The 20,483-nt window shown below is 32.3% G+C and overlaps 2 protein-coding genes and 1 pseudogene across 5 annotated transcripts; all 3 read right to left on the bottom strand.

Moving 5' to 3' along the window:
* Positions 1-273: 273 nt before the first annotated feature.
* On the bottom strand, positions 274-5,491 carry LOC125069856 (annotated as a pseudogene).
* Positions 5,492-6,895: 1,404 nt separating this feature from the next.
* LOC125070057 (glutathione S-transferase 2-like) lies at positions 6,896-13,655 on the bottom strand. Of its 3 annotated transcripts, none has more exons than XM_047679734.1 (5): positions 13,320-13,655; positions 8,928-9,064; positions 8,171-8,338; positions 7,853-7,995; positions 6,896-7,069 (listed from the first exon to the last, which is right to left on the bottom strand). In XM_047679734.1, the coding sequence occupies exons 2-5, from the start codon at positions 9,058-9,060 to the stop codon at positions 6,911-6,913; spliced, it is 603 nt and encodes a 200-aa protein (XP_047535690.1). In that variant the 5' UTR covers positions 9,061-9,064; positions 13,320-13,655; the 3' UTR covers positions 6,896-6,910. The 3 variants fall into 3 exon arrangements, with proteins under 3 accessions (XP_047535690.1, XP_047535691.1, XP_047535689.1); XM_047679735.1 differs by lacking the exon at positions 13,320-13,655 and adding an exon at positions 9,340-9,520; XM_047679733.1 differs by lacking the exon at positions 13,320-13,655 and having other exon boundaries at positions 8,928-9,329.
* A 600-nt stretch (positions 13,656-14,255) lies between these two features.
* On the bottom strand, positions 14,256-19,667 carry LOC125070058 (glutathione S-transferase 2-like). Of its 2 annotated transcripts, none has more exons than XM_047679737.1 (5): positions 19,512-19,667; positions 16,275-16,411; positions 15,933-15,971; positions 15,107-15,249; positions 14,256-14,776 (listed from the first exon to the last, which is right to left on the bottom strand). In XM_047679737.1, exons 2-5 carry the CDS (start codon positions 16,405-16,407, stop codon positions 14,606-14,608), a joined length of 486 nt encoding a protein of 161 aa, XP_047535693.1. In that variant the 5' UTR covers positions 16,408-16,411; positions 19,512-19,667; the 3' UTR covers positions 14,256-14,605. The 2 variants fall into 2 exon arrangements, with proteins under 2 accessions (XP_047535693.1, XP_047535692.1); XM_047679736.1 differs by having other exon boundaries at positions 14,390-14,776; positions 15,804-15,971.
* Positions 19,668-20,483: the final 816 nt, after the last annotated feature.

The raw sequence follows: 20,483 nt of genomic DNA on the forward strand, positions 1-20,483 counted from the left end.
TTATCGATACAAACATTTCGAATGTTTTACGCTGCCATAACTATAACAGATAGATTTTGAATAAGACCTTTTATTTTAGAATTCGTCCAGCCGTTCTCCAGTTTTGCGCTTGCAACATTCATTTTTATTAAATAGATAAAAGGTATAAAAATAAATTGTACTAAATTTGGTGCGATATTTTTTTATTACAAAACTTTTTGTAAAATGGAAATAGAAAACTTACATCAAAACTCTTATATACTAAAGTCTTATATTTGTCTTTACGTTTCTCGTTCACCAGTCAGCTTTGGGAGCTCTTTCGCAATATGCCTTCACTTTTGCACTTTAGGAATGGCCACAACCATATCGTGGAGCTTCTTGAAACTCGGGTACTTGGTGTCCAAGTCGGGCATTTGGAGTTGAAACTTCAAACAGTCATACAAGTCCGCGAACACAAAATGTGCCCAAGTCAACTGGAATATAATTAGAAGGCTGCTCAAACTAGTACTATTATTAAAGCGAGTTTATATTTACAAACAGACACAGAATATAGGTATGACGAAATCACTTATTATGCTATTTAAGGAAAGGTTATTTACATTAAGGACTGAAAATAAACACGAGGTGTGGTTTGCCGCAAGAATGCTAACAGCATTTTACTTTCGAATCGCAATCCCGACCCGCCGAACAAATCTAATACATAATATTTGTTAAATTATTATGTATTGTTGTTGTATTTTTTATGCGAATGGGGCTAATATAACTTTACTTCTAATTATATAATTAATCCGCTGCTCCCTTCTTTCTAGTTTCATATTAATGATGACAAAAAGAATACTATGATTATGTCTTCATAGAATAAAGAAGAAAGACTAGTCAACTACGCTGGGTATAATATAGTGCACAAGTTTGCATCTAAAAACACAGCTGTGATCTATATTCCCTTGCTCTCATAATTCAATGGGGCGGCATAACCAACCAGGAAGAGTTCAGGCACAGGACCAGGTCTGCTTTACGTGTTTTTCGATGCATGGAAGTGCATACATACATACTTCCAAATTTCGGACTCCGTGCAGCTACTGAGAAACCAATACCTTTTTGATGGTCCGACTTGTGGTTGGAACCCAAGATCTCGGAATCTCGGGATCAACAAGGCAGTCGAACAAGTAATCGATATTTAACTAAACAACCGTTAAATAACAATTATAATCAAAGCCGTGGACGATTATTAAAAAGTGAACATCGTATCATAAAAAGCTCGGACTTAAGAATTCAATCGGTGTATAATTATTTAATATCGAGCGAATTATTAGAAACAATTGCTTGTGCCTCAATTAACATAACGTTATTCAAAATGACAAATTATTCTTGGTTATGTTATAAATTAAATGGTTGTGCATTTTTTTTTTATAAAAGCATACAAGCGGATTTACCTTCTTATCGAAAGTGATCGTCTTCTCTGATATTGATAGGGTGTAATATTTATGAAAGTTGAGCAAAATTTTTTTCTATATGATCTTCAAATAGAAGAGATAAAAGACTCCAAAATATTTTTACCTTTTCAAGTGCCATATGTCCATTGTTCTTGGTCCAGTCCAGTTCTTGGTCTCGTCCAGTTTTTTCAAATATATCGGATAAAGATTCTTCTCTAAGTCTTCTTGTTGTTTTGCCTTACGTTCTTCATCTTCTTCATGATACACCCGTGCTGCTTCTATTTATATATGTAAGAAATTTAAAGTTACTAAAATTATTATGTAATCATTGATAAACTCAGAAAAAAATTATATTTTTATTACTAAGATAATTATTTTTTTTAAATTAACTACAACCATTTCAACATGGTGTATTTGTTCAGACGTATCGAATTCATGTGTGATTATATACCAAACCTATACACATATACTATAAGTACATACGTAACATATTATCAAATATTTAACATTTCTAAAATGTATAACATCCATTTTATTGCCTCCTCTGGTGAGTCGCATAGACCAATTCAACTAAGAAATTGTCACTTGATCGTAATCGAATTGAACGTTATCGTTTGAAATACTTGCATAAATGTATTTACACATATGAACATCGGTGAAAAAATCGACATTTTGATCAATCTCGAAGTCTTCTTCGATGTCCTTGCCAACGAAACCTTGTACTTGCGGCCGAGGTAGCGTGCGATGGCGGTGCTTTGCGCATACTGCTTACCATCTATCTTCAATACCGGCATCTGGCGAAATGGCATCGCTGAAGATATAATTTATTTTATATGTTTATGACCTTCATAATTTCTAATTAGATGTTTTGCAGTTTAGTAAGAAAAAGTCAAGCAGTTCAGGCATTCTAGTCAAGAAATTCTACCGTGGAATTTTGGATACGACGATCAATCTCAATGGATATGTACGAACTAGGATCGCAGAATATTAAAATGCTTGTTATTTTCTAAAAATTTTACTGTCAAATATATAATGTCTTATAATATGACAAGATGAGATCAATCGAGCATAATACTCGAAAGTAGGTAAAATATGATATGGATATATAAATTTGATACGTTTTTAACAGTGGACCGTTCAAGAGACCAATATTGCAGGACGTATTTATAAAGCAAAATAAAGGAATTCGAAGGATCAATAAATTCGTCACGATTTATATAATTTCAAGACTTTACGGACTTTGTTTGACAGTCCTAACGTTCTGATATTGAGAATAGTTTTCTTTGTAACTCCCAATCTTGTATATTAATAGCGTAAGCCGATTTTTGTCCCAGTGATTATGGGACGATAGCTGCACGTAGAAGATCGGTTATGGTCTTATTTTGAAGAGCTCCAGCCGTAGATGTGCAGAAAATTAAAGAAGATTCTCGATAACAATTTACTAAATTGTTACGATTTAACAAATAATTACTTTTAGAGACCGGAAAAGGGTTGGGTTTAGAATAATCCTCCACGATTTTTGGGGAAACAAATTATTGTATATGTTAGAGAATTGGTCCCTGATTACAACAATACCACTCGCGTCCTGCGAAACTGCACCATTTTCGAGAAAATTAAGAAAAACTATCATAACCTATACACGATATAAGAGTAGGATAAGTAACTATTTTGTATAAGTTCGACAAGGATGCAATATACATAAGGTGCTTGTCATATGTCAAAACGCTAAATGAATTTGTCAAATATCACGAATGTGTTTTGACGTTATTCATATTTAAATATGTCGTTCGTTGTTTCTTTTTGACTCGCGTATTTCGAATGAGTGCTCATTTTGTTTGTTGTGATTTATTTCGATGATTTTGCTAGAAAGCTTAGATTTATACATTTGATTGTATAAAATTGACACAAAACCGACTCTGTTAACTCTGACTCAATATGGTCTTGTCGGACTTACCCCTAGGGTGTTTTTTAAGAAACCGAAGGCGCGAAGGGGGTGCAGCACCCGCCTGCTGTAACAAAGCACAGGCACATCGTGCCTGTGCTTTGTTACGAAAGGCCAAGGTGCTGCACATCCCGTAGCGCCGAAGGCCACTGAGTTTCGAAATTGTTAATAAATAGCCTGATTTGAGGTTAGAATTATATGATTAGTTTTTGCCAATATCACAAGAACGAAGCAAATTCGCATGATGGGAATGGTACCAGAGCATAGGGAGAATACTCATATACTTCCCCAGAGCCCCTCTACCCCCCGCTCCTGGAGCAGATTACTAAACCGCAACCGCGGAAAATGTTATTGGCCGGGAAGGAAGTGGTGCTATGGCTGTATAAAAAAAACAAATGTAAAACGTGCGAAAAGAACTCGTCACGTTTAAGTTGAAATTAAATCAAAATAAAACTTCTCATAGATTTTGAAATTACTAAAGTCTCGCGGGCGACCCACTAGTAACTTTTTAATGGCCCATCCTGAGTATTGAACGTCTTTTCTTGTCATAATATTTTCGTTTACGAGATCTGTTAAGTATTATTGTCTTTATTCTATATTTTTTCTTTTTTCATACCTTAATGGGTCTTGAGATAAACACAGCCAAAAACACTTATTATACTCATAAATACAAGAGGCTTGTTGTTTTAATATCATCTGATAACAGCAATTGAATTAATCACTACACTTTAAAACGTTTGTATAAGTTTGCATTCTATATTTAAATAAACTCAAACCAATTCATTGATAAGCTTCAACTATTGATGACTTATTTACACATAAATGATGAATAAACAATTTATTAGTTTATTGAATAATAAAATGGACGGGCAAATGGGCCACCTGATGATAAGTGGTCAACACCACAATAGACAATGGCGTCGTAAGAAATTTTAATTATTCCTTGATCTCCAATGCACCACCGACTTTGGGAATTAAGACTAAGCTATTATGTCCCTTGTGCCTGTACTTACACTGGCTCACTCACCCTTCAAACTGGAACACAATACAAAGTAGTGCTATTTGGCGGTAGAATATATGATCAGTGTAATACATAGACAGACAGGCTTGTACAGCCGTACCACCAAGTATAACTCATTTTACATTAGTAGCCTGTAAATTTCCTACTACTGGGCTAAGGCCTCCTCACCCTTTGAGGAGAAGGTTTGGAGCATAGTATAATTCATAATCTATAATATCTGTAAATTTATATACGACTTTATCACATATTTTAAAGTTCGTATCTTAATAAAATTAATAACTTATTTGAAATTTGTTTTCTATTGATATAATACGAGCCGAGATGGCCCAGTGGCTAGAACGCGTGCATCTTAACCGATGATTTCGGGTTCAAACCCAGGCAGGCACCACTGAAATTTCATGTGCTTAATTTGTGTTTATAATTCATCTCGTGCTCGGCGGTGAAGGAAAACATCGTGAGGAAACCTGCATGTGTCTAATTTCAACGAAATTCTGCCACATGTGTATTCCGCCAACCCGCATTGGAGCAGCGTGGTGGAATATGCTCCAAACCTTCTCCTCAAAGGGAGAGGAGGCCTTTATCCCAGCAGTGGGACATTTACGGGCTGCTAATGCTAATGATATAATATAAAACATACTGGGCTTTAAAGATGTCCATTCTTCTCTAGTTACTCTGTGATCTTCAAACTCCTGACCGCCGTAAGCTAGTAACAATCTGATGCCTTCGCCTAGAGCCTTCGAATGAAAGTAGTAGACCTCGTATTTTGGCATTTTCCTGAAATATATTTATGAAAAAAATTGTGAACAGAGAATTAAAAGAGATCTTAAATATCTCTGAGCAGGACGTGTTGGAACTTCAGTAGGAATGGATCAGTTAGTATTTTGCGCATGCGCGAAATTGCACGTGTGTGATGAACATTCTCATATGTTTGCAAATATATACGTGTGTGTGAATTAAAGCGTACATTTATATAGATTGCTTAAAAATATAAACGTGAAATGAATTTAAAAAAAAATTCACAGAGAAATTTTACTTTGAATAAAACAGTACAGTACAGTTTTTATTACCTTTAATTAGTTAATTTAGTTAAACGTTCCTGAATATTGCACCTCGTTGATAAAATATAATTGACATCTATCATCATATCATACAATCTACGAAAGATTATACCAAACTCCTACTTATTTACGATAAGAAATAATCTCTTCATTATATGCATCTAAAAATGATATTGATAAGACTCTATTTGTATTTTTGACGAGATAAAATCGCAGTAGCGACTACGATAGTCACCCTTGAATGCTCCACTAACGACCGTTCTAAGAAACTCTTAATAAAACTGCACTAAAGGTGGAGTCACAATACAATAAATAAAATATATTCTCATTTTCGGATTATATTTATGAGATTTTGAAGACTTATTAATTGTACAGATTTGTTATTTATTTTGATGTTTAAATGTATATGTATTTATTTAATGTACTAGCTGAACCTGCGGCTTTACTTCTAAATTCCAAACCCCGTTTTGCCCCCATAGGGTTAGAATTTCATAAAATCCGTTCTTAGCGGATGTCTACACCCTATAAGAAATGCCTGCCAAATTTCGAGGTTGTAGTTTCTGAGATTTCATGATTTATCAGTGATTGGTATTCCGCTTATATATACTCGTATATAAATAACATTATCTACATATATAGATTACTATACGAGTATATAGGTATATCATACAAACAGGACAGTGAGTATGCTGCGTTTTCAATACAAATGTTCAAGTAAGTACTACTAGTAGTAGTTCCTTGTTAGAACCTTTTTTTTATGTTATACGTAGGCGGGGGTGCAAATGTGTAAAAATTATCTATATATTCTGCTTTATCCGTCTTTCCTCCTATTTCTCAATTATCTTCTGTTGTATTAACCTCTTGTTCAATATGACTCCAGTACCTACTTTAATTTATAATTACAGTATCTCGATTCAAACAACTCGCTCTGCTGGTCTGTGAAATGTAGTTATACTAAAGAATTATTAAAATATAATACCTTGCCTTATTGCACGGTGACAGGAGGGCTGGTTCGTTTTTAGCCCAGAGGATCGGAATTGCGATTCAACGGGGAAATGCTGCTAGCATTCTTGTCACCATTCCAGGCGGTCAAGATTTATACAGTAACTTTTTTTTAATTCATATTTTTATATATATTTAAGCACTTAATGTTATTAATTCTTATGTTATTTGTCTATTTTTTAGCTAAATTAAAATATCATAGATTTATTATTATTATTAAATCTATGTATATGTAATGTTTTTTTTTATCTGTGCGTCAATCACTTTCATACTACAAACCAACGGTTACTACCTACTTTATTATACATGAACTAGCCTTTGCTAGTTTAAACACAATTATCAATTCGCATTTTAAATGAGCAATAAAAACGCCAAGTAAAGATAATACTTTTATATTCTTTTGACATAATTGACACAAACATAGAACAATAAAATTCAAAAGATTCGTTTTAATGCGCTTTTTCAGAAATCAGACTTAGGGGTTTTTTTCACGAAACGCCTTTACTTCGGGTATGGCCAACACCTTCTCTCGTAGTTTCTTGAAACTCGGATACTTCTTGTCTAAGTCAGATATGTGAAGTAACAACTTAAGACAGTCGTACATGCCAGCAAAAACAAAGTCTGCCCAAGTGAGCTGCAATTCAATAAAACATACATATTAGCCAATAAACAGACTCCGTCGTTTGGTTGAGTTGTTTGGGCCTGTTCATTTTTTGACGCAAATTTGTGCAATACATCTACCATTTTTTTATTTAAATTAGCCAATAGCGGTTTACTATTTGGGCACAAAATAAAAATCACACACAAAGTAAACTGTGCAAAACACTTTTAAACTCGAGTATAGTATTATTTTAAAAGAGTTTACGCAATTAAATTAAATAAACATTAATATTCTGCATAATTATAGCTGAACGGATTTTCAAACAAAAGCAAGCGCAGAAAAACAAAAAAATTATTAACAATAATATGGTCTACAAAATGAAGCTAAATCATATTTATGCTTCTCTTCTTGAAATTGTTGAAATGGTAGTGACAACATTTTGGGCCTGAATGTTTATTGGTTTGACTAACTGAGACGGTTTATTGGTCTGTTCTTCCCTGGATTAGTATTTGAGCGGGCAATATTAAATATATTAATTTTGGTTTGCAAGGAGAGACCAGTTTGAAGTGCAATATTCACTCCGCCGATCACCTCCGGCGCATCAAACGTACAGTTTACTCAGTGGACTAGGTCATTTATCTTGTAGAGATTTGAAATGGGTTACTCTTAATTCATAGCTTGCGTGATAATTTTCATAATTATACATAATAAGTGGGAACATACAGACGTAATTTACAAAAAATGTGACATTTATTTACACATTGATCAATTGATTGATTCTCAAGTCGTATGATATTTGTAAACTTGATTAAATACCTTTCCAAGAGCCATGTGCCCATCGTTTTTGGTGATTATGTCGTCTAACCTTTTCAACATAAATGGATAATGATTCTTTTCATTGTCTTCCTGCATCCTAGCCTTTGTATTTTTATCCGTTTCGTGGAAAGTCGCTGATGCCCCTGTAAAAGAATGACTTGCTGAATATTGCAAATATATTTTATAAACATAATTATTGAGTACTTTAATGTTTAAACAAATTTAATATATTATAAATCAACCAAAAGGCGCTTAGCGTTTTTTTTTCTTACAAATTAAGACTACAAATAATTAATCATTAAAAAACGTAATATTTACTGTTGCGAATATCATTAAAAAATTCAATAATTTGGTCGATCTCGAAGTCTTCTTCGATGTCTTTGCCAGCCAGACCATACTTGCGGCCAAGGTAGCGAGCGATGGCGGTGCTCTGTGCATACTTTTTACCATCGATCTCAAGTACCGGCACTTGACCGAAGGGCATCACTGTAAATAGTTTTACAAATATATCAGAATAAACTCAAACTAGATGTCTTTAAATTCTCATAATCCCATTAGTTTAAGAGTCAAAATGTTAATTGAAAATATTTTTAAAATTATTAATAATTATTAATATATATTATCTTTATTTAATTATATAAATAACATCGATTTATTTGTCTCAACAACTTGTTAAGCATCGTGTTCGTGGCCTTACTATGATTGATATCATAACAATTGAAATCTGAAGATTAAGACGTTTATATTGTTTTCTCACACAAAATCATACATAGTACCTATAAAATGTATAGAAAAAACTATAAATTATAGTACTTTCATAGGATTTCTTACGGGAAGATTAATGAAATGTCTGTTTATAATATAGAATGTAGTGCCATAGATGGACATACTAAACCTGGATTAGATTTCGTCACAAATAATACGCAAATTTCGACCACACGTGATTCTAGTTATAATAACAACATACATTTTATGTTAATATCTTTATTTGATGATGTTACTAAAGATAAACGAAAATCATATAAAATATAATTTTATATGCCTAAATTTTTAATTGACGTTGAATTATACTAACATGGTTTTAATGCGGGCCAATCTTCCTTTTTCAACCTGCACTCTTCGAATTCCTGGTCGCCGTAGCCAAGTAATAGATGAATGCCCTCACCAACAGCCGTCCGGTTAAAGTAGTACAACTTGTACGTCGGCATCACTCTAAAACACATTAAAAATATGTCGAGATGACTAAAATACACTCGCCTAAGTTTCTGAATAAGGTTTTATACGATTACAAATTGTTTCACGATTTCGCTAATGTCTGAAACAGCTATGAATGTTTCATTGTTGGGAAACGTTTCATCTCCTTTTATTCAGAAGGTTTTGGAGCTAATTCTATACTGGCTGCTGGCTGGCACAGTGGCAAATTTTCATTCGACATCAACAGGTTGTCAAGCGCAAGCTGATTGTAATCTTCTAAATAAAGTTCTTACCTGATTGTTCATATCTCCATATACTTTCTTTTTTATTATTTATTGAAAATGTTAAAAATATCGCCCGAGTAATGTCACGTCCAAAAAAAGAAGACGGTTACCTAAAAAGACACCTGGAATTTATCAATCTTTGGTCATGATTTGACGTGACCATTTTACTGGTGGCCTAAAAATCTTTAACTTGTTATGGTATCATGACGTTATTCAATAAATAAGAGATTTGCTTAAAAAACATATCGTGTCTGATATAAGAGAATGTGACCACGACGAGAAAATAAGACTATAATCGAACACAAGTGCATAGATTTTTTAACAGCTGATGGTAAATAGTCACCTCTGCCCATAAAACATTTATTTAACTATTTCTTACATAACTAATCGCGTCCCTTTTGCCTGTAGTTAAACTGGCTCAATCGCACTTTAAACTGGAAAGCAGTACTTGTCTACCACGATTTTTTTATAATTATATACAAGAAGAGCCAGAGCCAGAGCAACATGACGCGCGTAACTTTTTAGTAAGTATAACCAAAAAGACCAGCACTCTTGTTTTCACCAGCACTGATAAAATAGATTGAGGTTTAGCTCGTCCGTCTAGTAGCTCGCTGTAAGAATAATTCGTACCTATTATTAATAAAAAAACATTAATCTAGTCATCAAATAAAATATTAAGCTTTTGGCAAACTGACTAACAAATTGATATTATGCTTTATAATTTCCCTATATAATGTTATTTACCCAATTATGTGACACTAGTTTTTACACATGGGTTTGGACCCATGTATTTTTCCGGGACAAAATCGAACTATAATCACTATTCAAACAACCTCCCCAAATCAGAACCGCAAAGAGAGTTGAAGACATTTTTTAGGTATAATATACAATCACGTTAAAGCCCCAAAAACCCTTATACCAGAACATAGAACCAGCTCTGTAATTAATATCATTCCAAATTCAATTCCTTGCAATTTCTTAAAATTAATTTGTTACACTGTGGGAAAATTGTTGAATAAGGAAGCAAGCGAATGTGATTATAACATAATCCAACCGAACTAACTGAACTATAAAATAACTAAGACTATGGACAATAAACATTATTTTTTAGAATTAATATATCGGTGTGTTATGTTTAAAAAACATTAAGGGCATCAGATAACAATAGTAATAGTCAGACAAAATATCAATATAACACATCAAACGCGAAGCGACGTCTCTGCAAAAAATCGCCAACGGAATTTGCCGCATAGTAATATTTTTTTATCTTTAAAATGCACAGATTAAACTCGGTTTCTGTACGATAAAAAGTAAAGTTTCCTTCTCTTCAATAATTGAATCCTTAATGTAATAGAATAATTATTAATTAATCGTCTTATTTAAATACTAAACACGTTATATACTAAATCAAAGGAAATGAAATTAAGATATAGATTAATTGACTACTATGTATAACATTTTCTCAATAAAACCGCAGATTCTTAATACGTTGTAGAATTGAAGGAACAGTACATCAGTAAGTTTCATTATCGTAAAAATCTGATGAATGGCGTACGGTCGTAAAACACATCGTAAAGATTAACAATTTCAGCGTTTATTTGTCAGCCTGATAGAAGATTCAATTAACATATTGAAAAACATTAGTAATTGAAGGATATTACTTAGGTAATAATTTAAATTTGACATATTTATGTTATAATTTAAGTAATTCTTACGTTAGAGGGAGACGCTAAATTACCATATAGTGTTTTAAGAGACCGACACTTGCTTTCAGTTATCTAATCAATAATTTATTAATTCGATTAATAAAATTTCTAATTAAAATTCTTTCAATTACAATAGGTATAAAAGCATGATTGGCACCACAAATTTCTGAGCATTGTCCATAAAAACACCTGGACGATTATGAAAGAATCTAATAGGATCTAATCGACCTGGATTAGCATCAACTATAACTCCTGATAATTTCACTACGTGATATTGAAATAATAATAATGCACAGTAGGGTGTCCCTTAAATTTCAACTTCGATATATTTTTACACATACCTTCTTAAAACTACTAATAACCCAATATTGTCTGAAAAAAAATAAAAGCCAATTTTATTAAAGATAACCCGTGCCGACTTGCGATTTAAACTTCTCCATACTAATTGCGCTGTGACCTCTAACTAAGTATTTTATTTGTAATTTTTTACGTTATTTTTAAGATTATTAGGCAGAGGCGAAGGCATTAATGACCTGAATTTTTTTTAAAAAGAGATGGAAACAATGTCGTAAAACCTGAACTTGTCGCAGTCTCGTTAGGTCTATGCCCATTAAGCATAAGAGACTCCGTTTATATTCTTCATTGCGGTTTCAAAAGCTCTTATTCTGAGCAGAATTTAATAAATCCCCGGTTCAGAGAATTATTATGAAGATAAAAAAATTCAGGGCAGAAGCAGTAATAACTGATTTTCAGAAAAATGTATCTGACGAAGTCACAGACTTTTGGCATGGCAAAATATTAAAGTTAACACTACTAAAGCTGTGACACAACATGTTAACAACAATATTACATATATTTACAATATTATATATCCTTTTGAAAAAAAATTAGTCATCGGACCATCATTGTATGGGCACACCTAGTTTCCGAATTCACAATGTATTCAACATTCTTCTTGGAGATGGATGTAGTCATTTCTATAATATTTCATAGTTATTATGAATTTGGACGATTAATAATTAATTTTATCAATAGTAAATTAAATTTAACGTTAAAAAAACACATTACTCCCTACAAGATATTAATGATAAAAAAGAGGTGACTTAGTATTTGTTGATTGTTGATATCTATTAATTTAATTGTTCTTTATTGACAAAAAATTTACAAAAAGACTAACTATTCAGTTTCTTATAGGTTCTTCTTGGTAAGCTCTACTTTCCGAACCCGTGGCAGCACGACGATTCAAAAGTGCTCTTATGAGCCTACTTGAATAAAGAATAAAATAGAAGAATCATTTTGAATGCACTAAGGCGACTAAAGCTCCTATCCAAAATGTATGCTTCATAAAGGCGCTTAAAGAGTATGAAAATTAAAGTAAAAATTTATAAAATTTCTGTAAGCAAATTTAGCCATCACTAATGGTATTATGTGAAGAGACAGTCGTTGTATCACTTTTTAATGATGAAGATAATAACAGATGAAAGTGATTGCCAACTTAAACAGGGTTCAGGTTTTGGCAAACGCTAAGTTTCATCCAAGGAAGTGCTGACCTAAAAACTATTCGATGTTTACATTACTTGATGTATTTATTTTTGTTATTTAAATTGTTTTTTCTTTAAAACACTATATGATTTTGTATAGGAAAAGAGCAAACAATTTCTTTCTCGACTACAGATCGACGACAGTTCTCTTCTTGGAATGATAATTCTACTTCTTTGGAAAAATAAAAGGAGAAGAAGTAAAATAAAAGGGCTGTCAAATTAATGCAAGATTTTAACAGATTAAACATTTATTTATTTATTTTATACAGACTGAAAAAAACGACACTAAAGATCAGTTACTCCTGGCTGATTTTTATTATTTTATATGTTTTTAACTAAAGAATAATGTTTATCTTATTTTATTTCAATTTTTATTCACTTCATTTGTTTTAGTATTTATGTTAGTTTTATAGCGGACAAAACTATCAGGTAAATAAATGACTTTTAATAAACTTTGTAGCTTGGTCGGCACGGGTTGCGATCAGGTTAAAAAGATGAAATTTCATATTTGAGTATGTTTTAGCATTTATAAAAAATAGAGAGGTATGCATTTCAAATATCAATTTTTTTTAATTTTATTTTATATTTTTTATTTGTCGTATAAGGGATCCCGTAATGCACAGTTGCTTATTTAACGTTATGTCACTTATTTGAACCATGTTAAAGCTGTTCAAATAACAATTAAAATTGTGTAACGTTACGATAAAATACAGATAATATTATAAAACGCTCAAGAACTTACTCTTTTTATAATCTGTGGATATAAAGTATAATAACAAACGACGATGTGTACGTCACAGTTAGATTAAGTTCCAGCTACAACTAAGCGAATAGCAACGCCTGTGTAGCGTGGCCCCTGCTTTGAATATCGCTCTAGACTCGATTTAAGTTATCAACATCGTGCTGCCGGATGAATGCGTTATATAATTGAATAACCACAGATGTATATACCATATAAATATACCATATATTTAACAAAAATGTTTTATTCCAGTTCTGCTTACAAAATAAATTCGTAAATTCTAGTAACCGATGTAAATCTGCGTTGAGGTCGTTAATTTCGAACTAAGTAGTAGAAATAGTTTTGTCTATATAGAGATTATTTCAAATAAAATCATTTGTAGTAACCAAGTGTGAATCCAAATTGAAACAAACAAGAATGAACACCTATTTCTTGCAACATTTGTTTGATGTGTATTCGCTTAATATGTTTAATACTTAATTTTTGGTCTAAAACTGTCTTTTACCTGAATCTAACTATATGACCCTTTATAGGAAATTTTCTTAATTTATACTCACAGTTAAAAAGTATTTACAATTTACCACAATCCTCGGTAAATAATACATTCTACTACTGAATGGGTGTTCCACAAGGATCAATTTTAAGTTATTTTCTATTTTTGATATACACATATGATCTTACGTTCCGAGTCTTAGATAACATTAAGACCATGATATTGTGGTATTGCCTAATGATACTTAATTACATTTGAACGTTAACAGAAAAAAGGGTAATTATGACGAAGCAAAAATGTCATTGAAACAAATTGGTTACCAGCAAAAAGATTCGTCTTATTGATATTATACTAATAGTCATATAAGATAATATTAGTCCAGCGATACTACGGTGTTTTTAGGAATAGCTTTTCATTCGAATACATATCTATCGTCAATAAACCTTAACTCGACATTTAGAAGGGTTTAGAAGACAATTTTATATTTCTGGCTATATTATATTCAGTTATGGTTAATATTTTACTTTGAAATAAGACTAAAGCTATTTAAGCTGTTAGAATCCCTTATCTTATCGTGCAATAAAAGGATTACTAAGGGTCCTTTAATATTTCCTAGTTTTAACGATATTCCAATTTAGGTACTTAGAATGTATTTAAAATTTTTGTTAAATGTATTTGATTCGGTAATAAAAATGTCAAAATTAAATCGAGAATTTATATTCATACAACACATTAAAACAATAAACAAATAAAAAAAATATATAAAAGAAATACGATTTGAAATTACATTCTTTTAAAAATCAGACTTGGGAGCTTTGTCACAATACGCCTTCACTTTGGGGATGGACAGCACCGTCTCTTGTAGTTTCTTAAAACTCGGATACTTCTCGTCTAGGTCAGATATTTTGAGTAAAAACTTAAAAGCGTCATACATACCAGCGAAAACAAAGTCTGCCCAAGTGAGCTGCAATTAGAAAATATACAATATTACTATTATAAACAGATTATATAATTTGGGTTATTTATTTGACCTTTGCCTTTAAGGCTTATGTAATGACTTCTTTTTTGACTTTTTTTGAATTTGGACCAAATAATGAGCTGGGAAATGTAAGAAATATTAACACTTTTCTTGACCTAAGAAGTTAACTCTTGGGTTTATAACTTGATCAATGACTAGCTCACTCGTCAAATCGGAACACAACGAGTACGATGTTGTTGTATGATGACGTACCAGGTCGATCGAGTTTTATTATCTTATTTTATATATATATACTTTCAATGTTGTCATAAATACCTTTCCAAGAGCCATGTGCCCTTTGTTTTTAGTGATAATTTCGTCTAACTTTTTCAACATAACTGGATAATGATTCTTTTCATTTTCTTCTTGCTTCTTAGCCTTCGCATTCTCATCTGTCTCGTAGAAAACCGATGCAGCTTCTATTAAAAAAACATTACTAATTTCATAATTATATTCTTATATAACTTGGTAAAAAATAATTCAATTCTTCTTTAAATTCTAATAATATTTAATACTTACAGCATTTATTTATGAAAGCAACAATTATATTATAGTATTTGCTATTAAAAATTATGCGGCACATCAAATGTTTCAAGAACTAATAATAATATGAACAGGGCCGGCTTTAGGGGAGGGCAACCGTGACAACTGCCCTGGGGCCTTTACATGAGAGGGACCCCCACAACAGAGATTCCGACGAGTTGACAAATATCAAAACATAGTCGAATAATAATAATGCTTCTAATTACCTTTTTTAAAAGATACCGATATAATTAAATAAATTATAAGTTATTGAATGAAATTAAAGTATTCAAATTAATTAATAATGTACATATTAGGGTCTCCATGCCTCTGTTGCTCTAGGGCCTCCACTCCTTTGCGTCCCCAGGGCCGTCAGACCTTTAAATCCGACTCTAAATATGAAGATATAACATATTTAACTTATAAATAGTAATAGTAAAAACATATTTACTTATACGAATGTCGTTGAAGAATTCAATAATCTGGTCGATCTCGAAGTCCTCTTCGATGTCCTTGCCAACGAGACCATACTTGCGGCCGAGGTAGCGAGCGATAGCGGTACTCTGCGCATATTTCTTACCATCGATCTCAAGTACCGGCATTTGACCAAACGGCATTGCTGTAAACAGATTTATGAAATTATTTTACGTTTTACGTTTTAAATGTAGCTTTGAATGCTTTAAAGTCCCTTAATGTACTGTAATAACTGTTAAAAGTAATTGCTAGATTTCTTTATTTCAAATGATCAGGTAAACTAGCTAATGATGGTCAGTGGTCATCACCGCACTTAGATATTGGATATATTAAAAATTAATTAATGCTCCACCACCTTAGGCAATAAGATTTTGTATATATTTATATAATTATAAAATATTTCCTATATCTATAACTACTCGTAATGTAAATTAATATAAAGTCGTACATGGTTTTAGTTCCGGCCAATCTTCCCTAGCCACCCTGATATCTTCGAACTCCTGACCGCCATAGGCAAGTAACAGACGGATGCTTTCACCAGCCGCCTTCAGCTGGAAGTAGTACACTTTGACCGTCGGCATTGTCCTGAAATTCATCGAAAGATTTAAAAGAATATATCAAATTTATATGAAATATTTTAGCCTTAGGATTGATAGGTTAAGGCTTTAGGATAGAAGAGTTCATATTTATGACAAATTGGTATTTGCAATTGGCAAAAATTACAATTCATGCCTGCAAACGTATTCCTGAGCGAATGAGTTCACTCCTGTCAAGGAGAACTTTTTCGAGAATATTCCAGCAGACTTCTCAACAGCGGATTGGTGCTATCACAATGTTTTCTTCCATAATGGACATAAAGTTTGTTTGCCGAAATTTATCCCTTTATCTTTGGTTTTGGCTTCATATGGTCGTTTCCATTTGAAACTTTGCAAGTATATGAAATTCGAATAATAGCACCATGTTTTGGTGTCACCGAGCTAATCTGATGACGGTAGATGGAAGACTGAGCAAGGCAATTGACAGAAATGGCAAGTTTGGGCTCATTTTGTTTGTTCATATTTCGCAAAAGCGTGGACTTCAACCATTATTTAAAATATTAAATGGCAAACCTAGAAGAGAAAGAGCTTAGAACATATAAATAACACAAATACTTGAGCGTTATTAGATCCGAGCAAACTGCTCTAGTTTTCAAGTGCTTTATATCTACATTTTATCTTGTGATGTACACTGAACGTTAACACTTAGAGTGCGCCTGCATGGTAAGTAAACAAAGCTATGTTTGTTAAGTTATTAAGTTATATAATACGTTTTATATAAGTAAGAATATTCACAAAATAAAATAAGATTTAATAATTTAATGAGAATACACAAATCAAAATTATAAAGTAAGCGTCATTGATACGCTTAAGTAATTATTTTTGTCTTAATTAAAGTAAGGAAATGTATTCTTTATCTATCTATTTATCTATGAAATGTATTACGTGGACATTTTATCACAAAAAGTTTTCTACTCCATAATCTATATATATACATATACATACAATCTTTCAATCTGGAAAGTAGAAGAGGGGATAACAAATACGATTTTTTTGGAGCTTGAGGGGATAACAAACACGATTTTTTTGTAACTTTTTTGGAACACAGGGTGCACTGCTAAAAACATGTTCTATCCCCAGCCCACCGATTTTTATATATTTCTGAATCTTCTCTCGTTTAGTAAATCATGTTTTCTAAATCACACTAAAGGAACGTAAATCGCTTAACCATTTTTCCAGAACTAACATTAGAAGGAAAAACAATGTTGTTCCTTTAGTGGCAATGAAAACGAAAATCACTAATAGATATTGTACAACGCAATCATCATATACAAACTATTAAACGAAGAATTAAGTATACATATTATGACTTATCTCGACTGCAAAAAACTTCTCACTCAATGGCTGAAGCAAAAAGCTACAAGGACGTGAAGGCCACGTTACCTGCTATTCAAAACCGAATTTTGTCGAACATACAATGTAATATGCGGTACCCTACCGTATTCCTATCACGCATACGCAAGGCCAGATTATTCATTTGGCAGTATAAGCAACTTCCTAGGGGCCCCAAATGAACTAGTTATCCCGAGGGAAAGTATTGAAACCAAATATTCCTTCTATTTGAATAGAGCGATGTATACCATAGTAATACCTATAGAAAATACATCGTAGTTATGAACATGCACACACACACACATAAATAGTTTTATGCTTTCTCTTTTGTTTTTTTTTTTACATTATTTCATGAATTTATACAGTAATGGTATATGAAAGAACAGTTCCTAAATGATTATCACTAATCAAATAAACATTTTATTATTTATTTATTATTAATAATAATTATCCCTTTCTTCTGTAATAAATACTGATAAAACTGTTTTCATTGTTTGTTTACATCTATACTAATGAACAATCACTGACTGATTGTACGATATATTGTATATTTGGCGGTGGCGGTATGAACCAATCGTTTGTCTGGATATCATAACAAAAATGGTATAATAATTTATATTTTTTTTTTATTATCAAATAGGTATATCTGAGCTTTATTCCAACCATAATAGGAAAAAAGCAAAGCAAACAACATTTGACAGCAAATTGACGCGATATCATTGGTCAAGAGCTGGATTAACCTATGATATTCACTATGGATTTCCAAAAAAAAAGCGTTTTAAAGATCGACGAAACTGTTATCGGGATTTTAGAAGTTAAATTAAAGTGGAAATAAGTAGTTAAGTTTAGTAATGTTGTATTATAAATAAATATATAATAATCATAAACTCTTAATAGTGCACAATATAGCATGAAATTCGTAAATCTATGGTTCGTTTATCTTTTTTCCTACTCCCATTGGAATAGGCTATATGTGAATATGATAAATACGAAAGTAACTTTGTTTGTGTGTGTTATGGTTTCAATGCTAAACCACTAAACCGAATTTGACGGAATTTGGCATGAAACAAGCTTGAACTCCAAGGAAGGACATAAGCTACTTTTGTATTCCTAAAACTTACTACACGCCCCTCTAACACGAGGACGAAAACTAGTTTATTATATTGTATTTGATTCGATAAATACCATTTATAATTACGGTACTGTACGGTACGGTACGGTACGAATATGTACAGAGCCTTTGAATGTGAAACGGCAAAGACTCCTCTCTTGAGAAGAAGATTTCGAGTTTATTCCACCACGCCTTATTGGAACCAACCTATAGGTTGTACAACGAGATATTTTCTTTCGCCTCCGAAAACGATGAATTTTGAACACAAAATAAACGATCACTGCGCTATCAATTCCAACTGTTACTTTACAATAATAAACTATTATTATTATTATTTCGTTTCATTTATTTATATTTTTAATTAATTTATTTTAGAAGGCATTCAATCGTCAACCAAGAATGGCCTCTCGAGCCTGTTACACTGGCTCACTGTAACTGTAATCTATTACTATCGAAAATAGCAATAAAAACTATTCTTGTTTAACCCATAGAATAAATGATAATTAGATGGAAACAATTAAACCACTATAAAAAATGTCAATACGTTTTTAAAGCCGCTCTATTCTATAATAATAACAATAAAAGTTTTATAACTTGACGATAACGAAAAAACGATAATAAAACTAATAAAAATCTCGTTACTTACTCGTTTTATTATCTGTGATTATAAATGCAATAATTTAACGGGCTGATGTACGTGAGAGTGTAGCACAACTTCAATAACAACTAAACTCAAACACAACACTCGACTACTTGTGTCTACATAGATTATACAGACCGATATAGTCTCGTCTATCGAGTAGTCGAGAACCTGTCGGCGTTTATATGAGTCTATGTGTGTGGGCAAAGCGATTACGTCATCAAATTGAATTTGTAACAACTTTAAGTACAAAAGCCGCTTTTCGCGGGTCTCTTTGTTTGTATCTTCGAAACGACACGATGGATTTTGAAGTGTTTTTTGTATTCATGTTATTGGAACGAAGTTTGGGAACGAAGTTCTCTTACTCGCCTTACAGACTACAGTGGAATGAACTTTTAGAAATCGTGACGTAAGGAAGCGTTTTCCCCCTCCAGGCGACCTTGTATTCGCTTCTTCTTTCTGTCTGTTTCAACTGTATACGGTTTATAAATAATACGACTTCAACTTTTTTTTGTTATTGTTTTTATTCGTAGGGAATTTTTAATAAAAATATTTTTTCTTGTCGTTGAATCATTCTCAAACGTTGTTAATTTTTTTTTTATATATATAATTTAATGCATAATGACAACAACGTTCTTACCGGGTGACCCACGACACCACTCTTTTATATTTGTGTCGGAAGTGTGTGCCTTTTTTCAATTTTTGGTTTATATAGGTGTGGCGGTTTACAGTTTTTCTTATTTAGTAAACATCAGCGGATCTTCACTGGAGTTGGAGCTCGTCGTCCTTCTTGAAAGACGTGGCCCACACTGACTGATTTTTTTGACTTCTCGTTGAATTTATTATTTTATCCATGGCGCCCATTCCACTAACAAATAGTAATTTGAATTGAAAGCGTTATCGTTGTCGTTCAGCCTTTCCATATTCCTTACAACGATCCAGTTGGTGTTCGCTCAAAGTTGGATCGAAATAGAATCG

Source organism: Vanessa atalanta, chromosome 16 (genome assembly GCF_905147765.1).
Source record: "Vanessa atalanta chromosome 16, ilVanAtal1.2, whole genome shotgun sequence".
Taxonomy (NCBI): Eukaryota; Metazoa; Arthropoda; class Insecta; order Lepidoptera; family Nymphalidae; genus Vanessa; species Vanessa atalanta.

Excerpts from the sequence above, each read along its gene's own strand:
- LOC125070057 (XM_047679733.1), bottom strand. The coding sequence starts at position 9,075 with ATGTGTTTTAGAGTGATGCCGACGTACAAGTTGTACTACTTTAACCGG. Across the intron at positions 8,339-8,927 it reads TTGGCCCGCATTAAAACCAT|TGATGCCCTTCGGTCAAGTG; the intron begins GTTAGTATAATT and ends AACTATTTACAG. Across the intron at positions 7,996-8,170 it reads TTTTAATGATATTCGCAACA|GGGCATCAGCGACTTTCCAC; the intron begins GTAAATATTACG and ends ATTCTTTTACAG.
- LOC125070058 (XM_047679736.1), bottom strand. The coding sequence starts at position 16,407 with ATGCCGACGGTCAAAGTGTACTACTTCCAGCTGAAGGCGGCTGGTGAA. Across the intron at positions 15,972-16,274 it reads TTGGCCGGAACTAAAACCAT|CAATGCCGTTTGGTCAAATG; the intron begins GTACGACTTTAT and ends ATCTGTTTACAG. Across the intron at positions 15,250-15,803 it reads CTTCAACGACATTCGTATAA|AAGCTGCATCGGTTTTCTAC; the intron begins GTAAATATGTTT and ends TTTTTTTAATAG.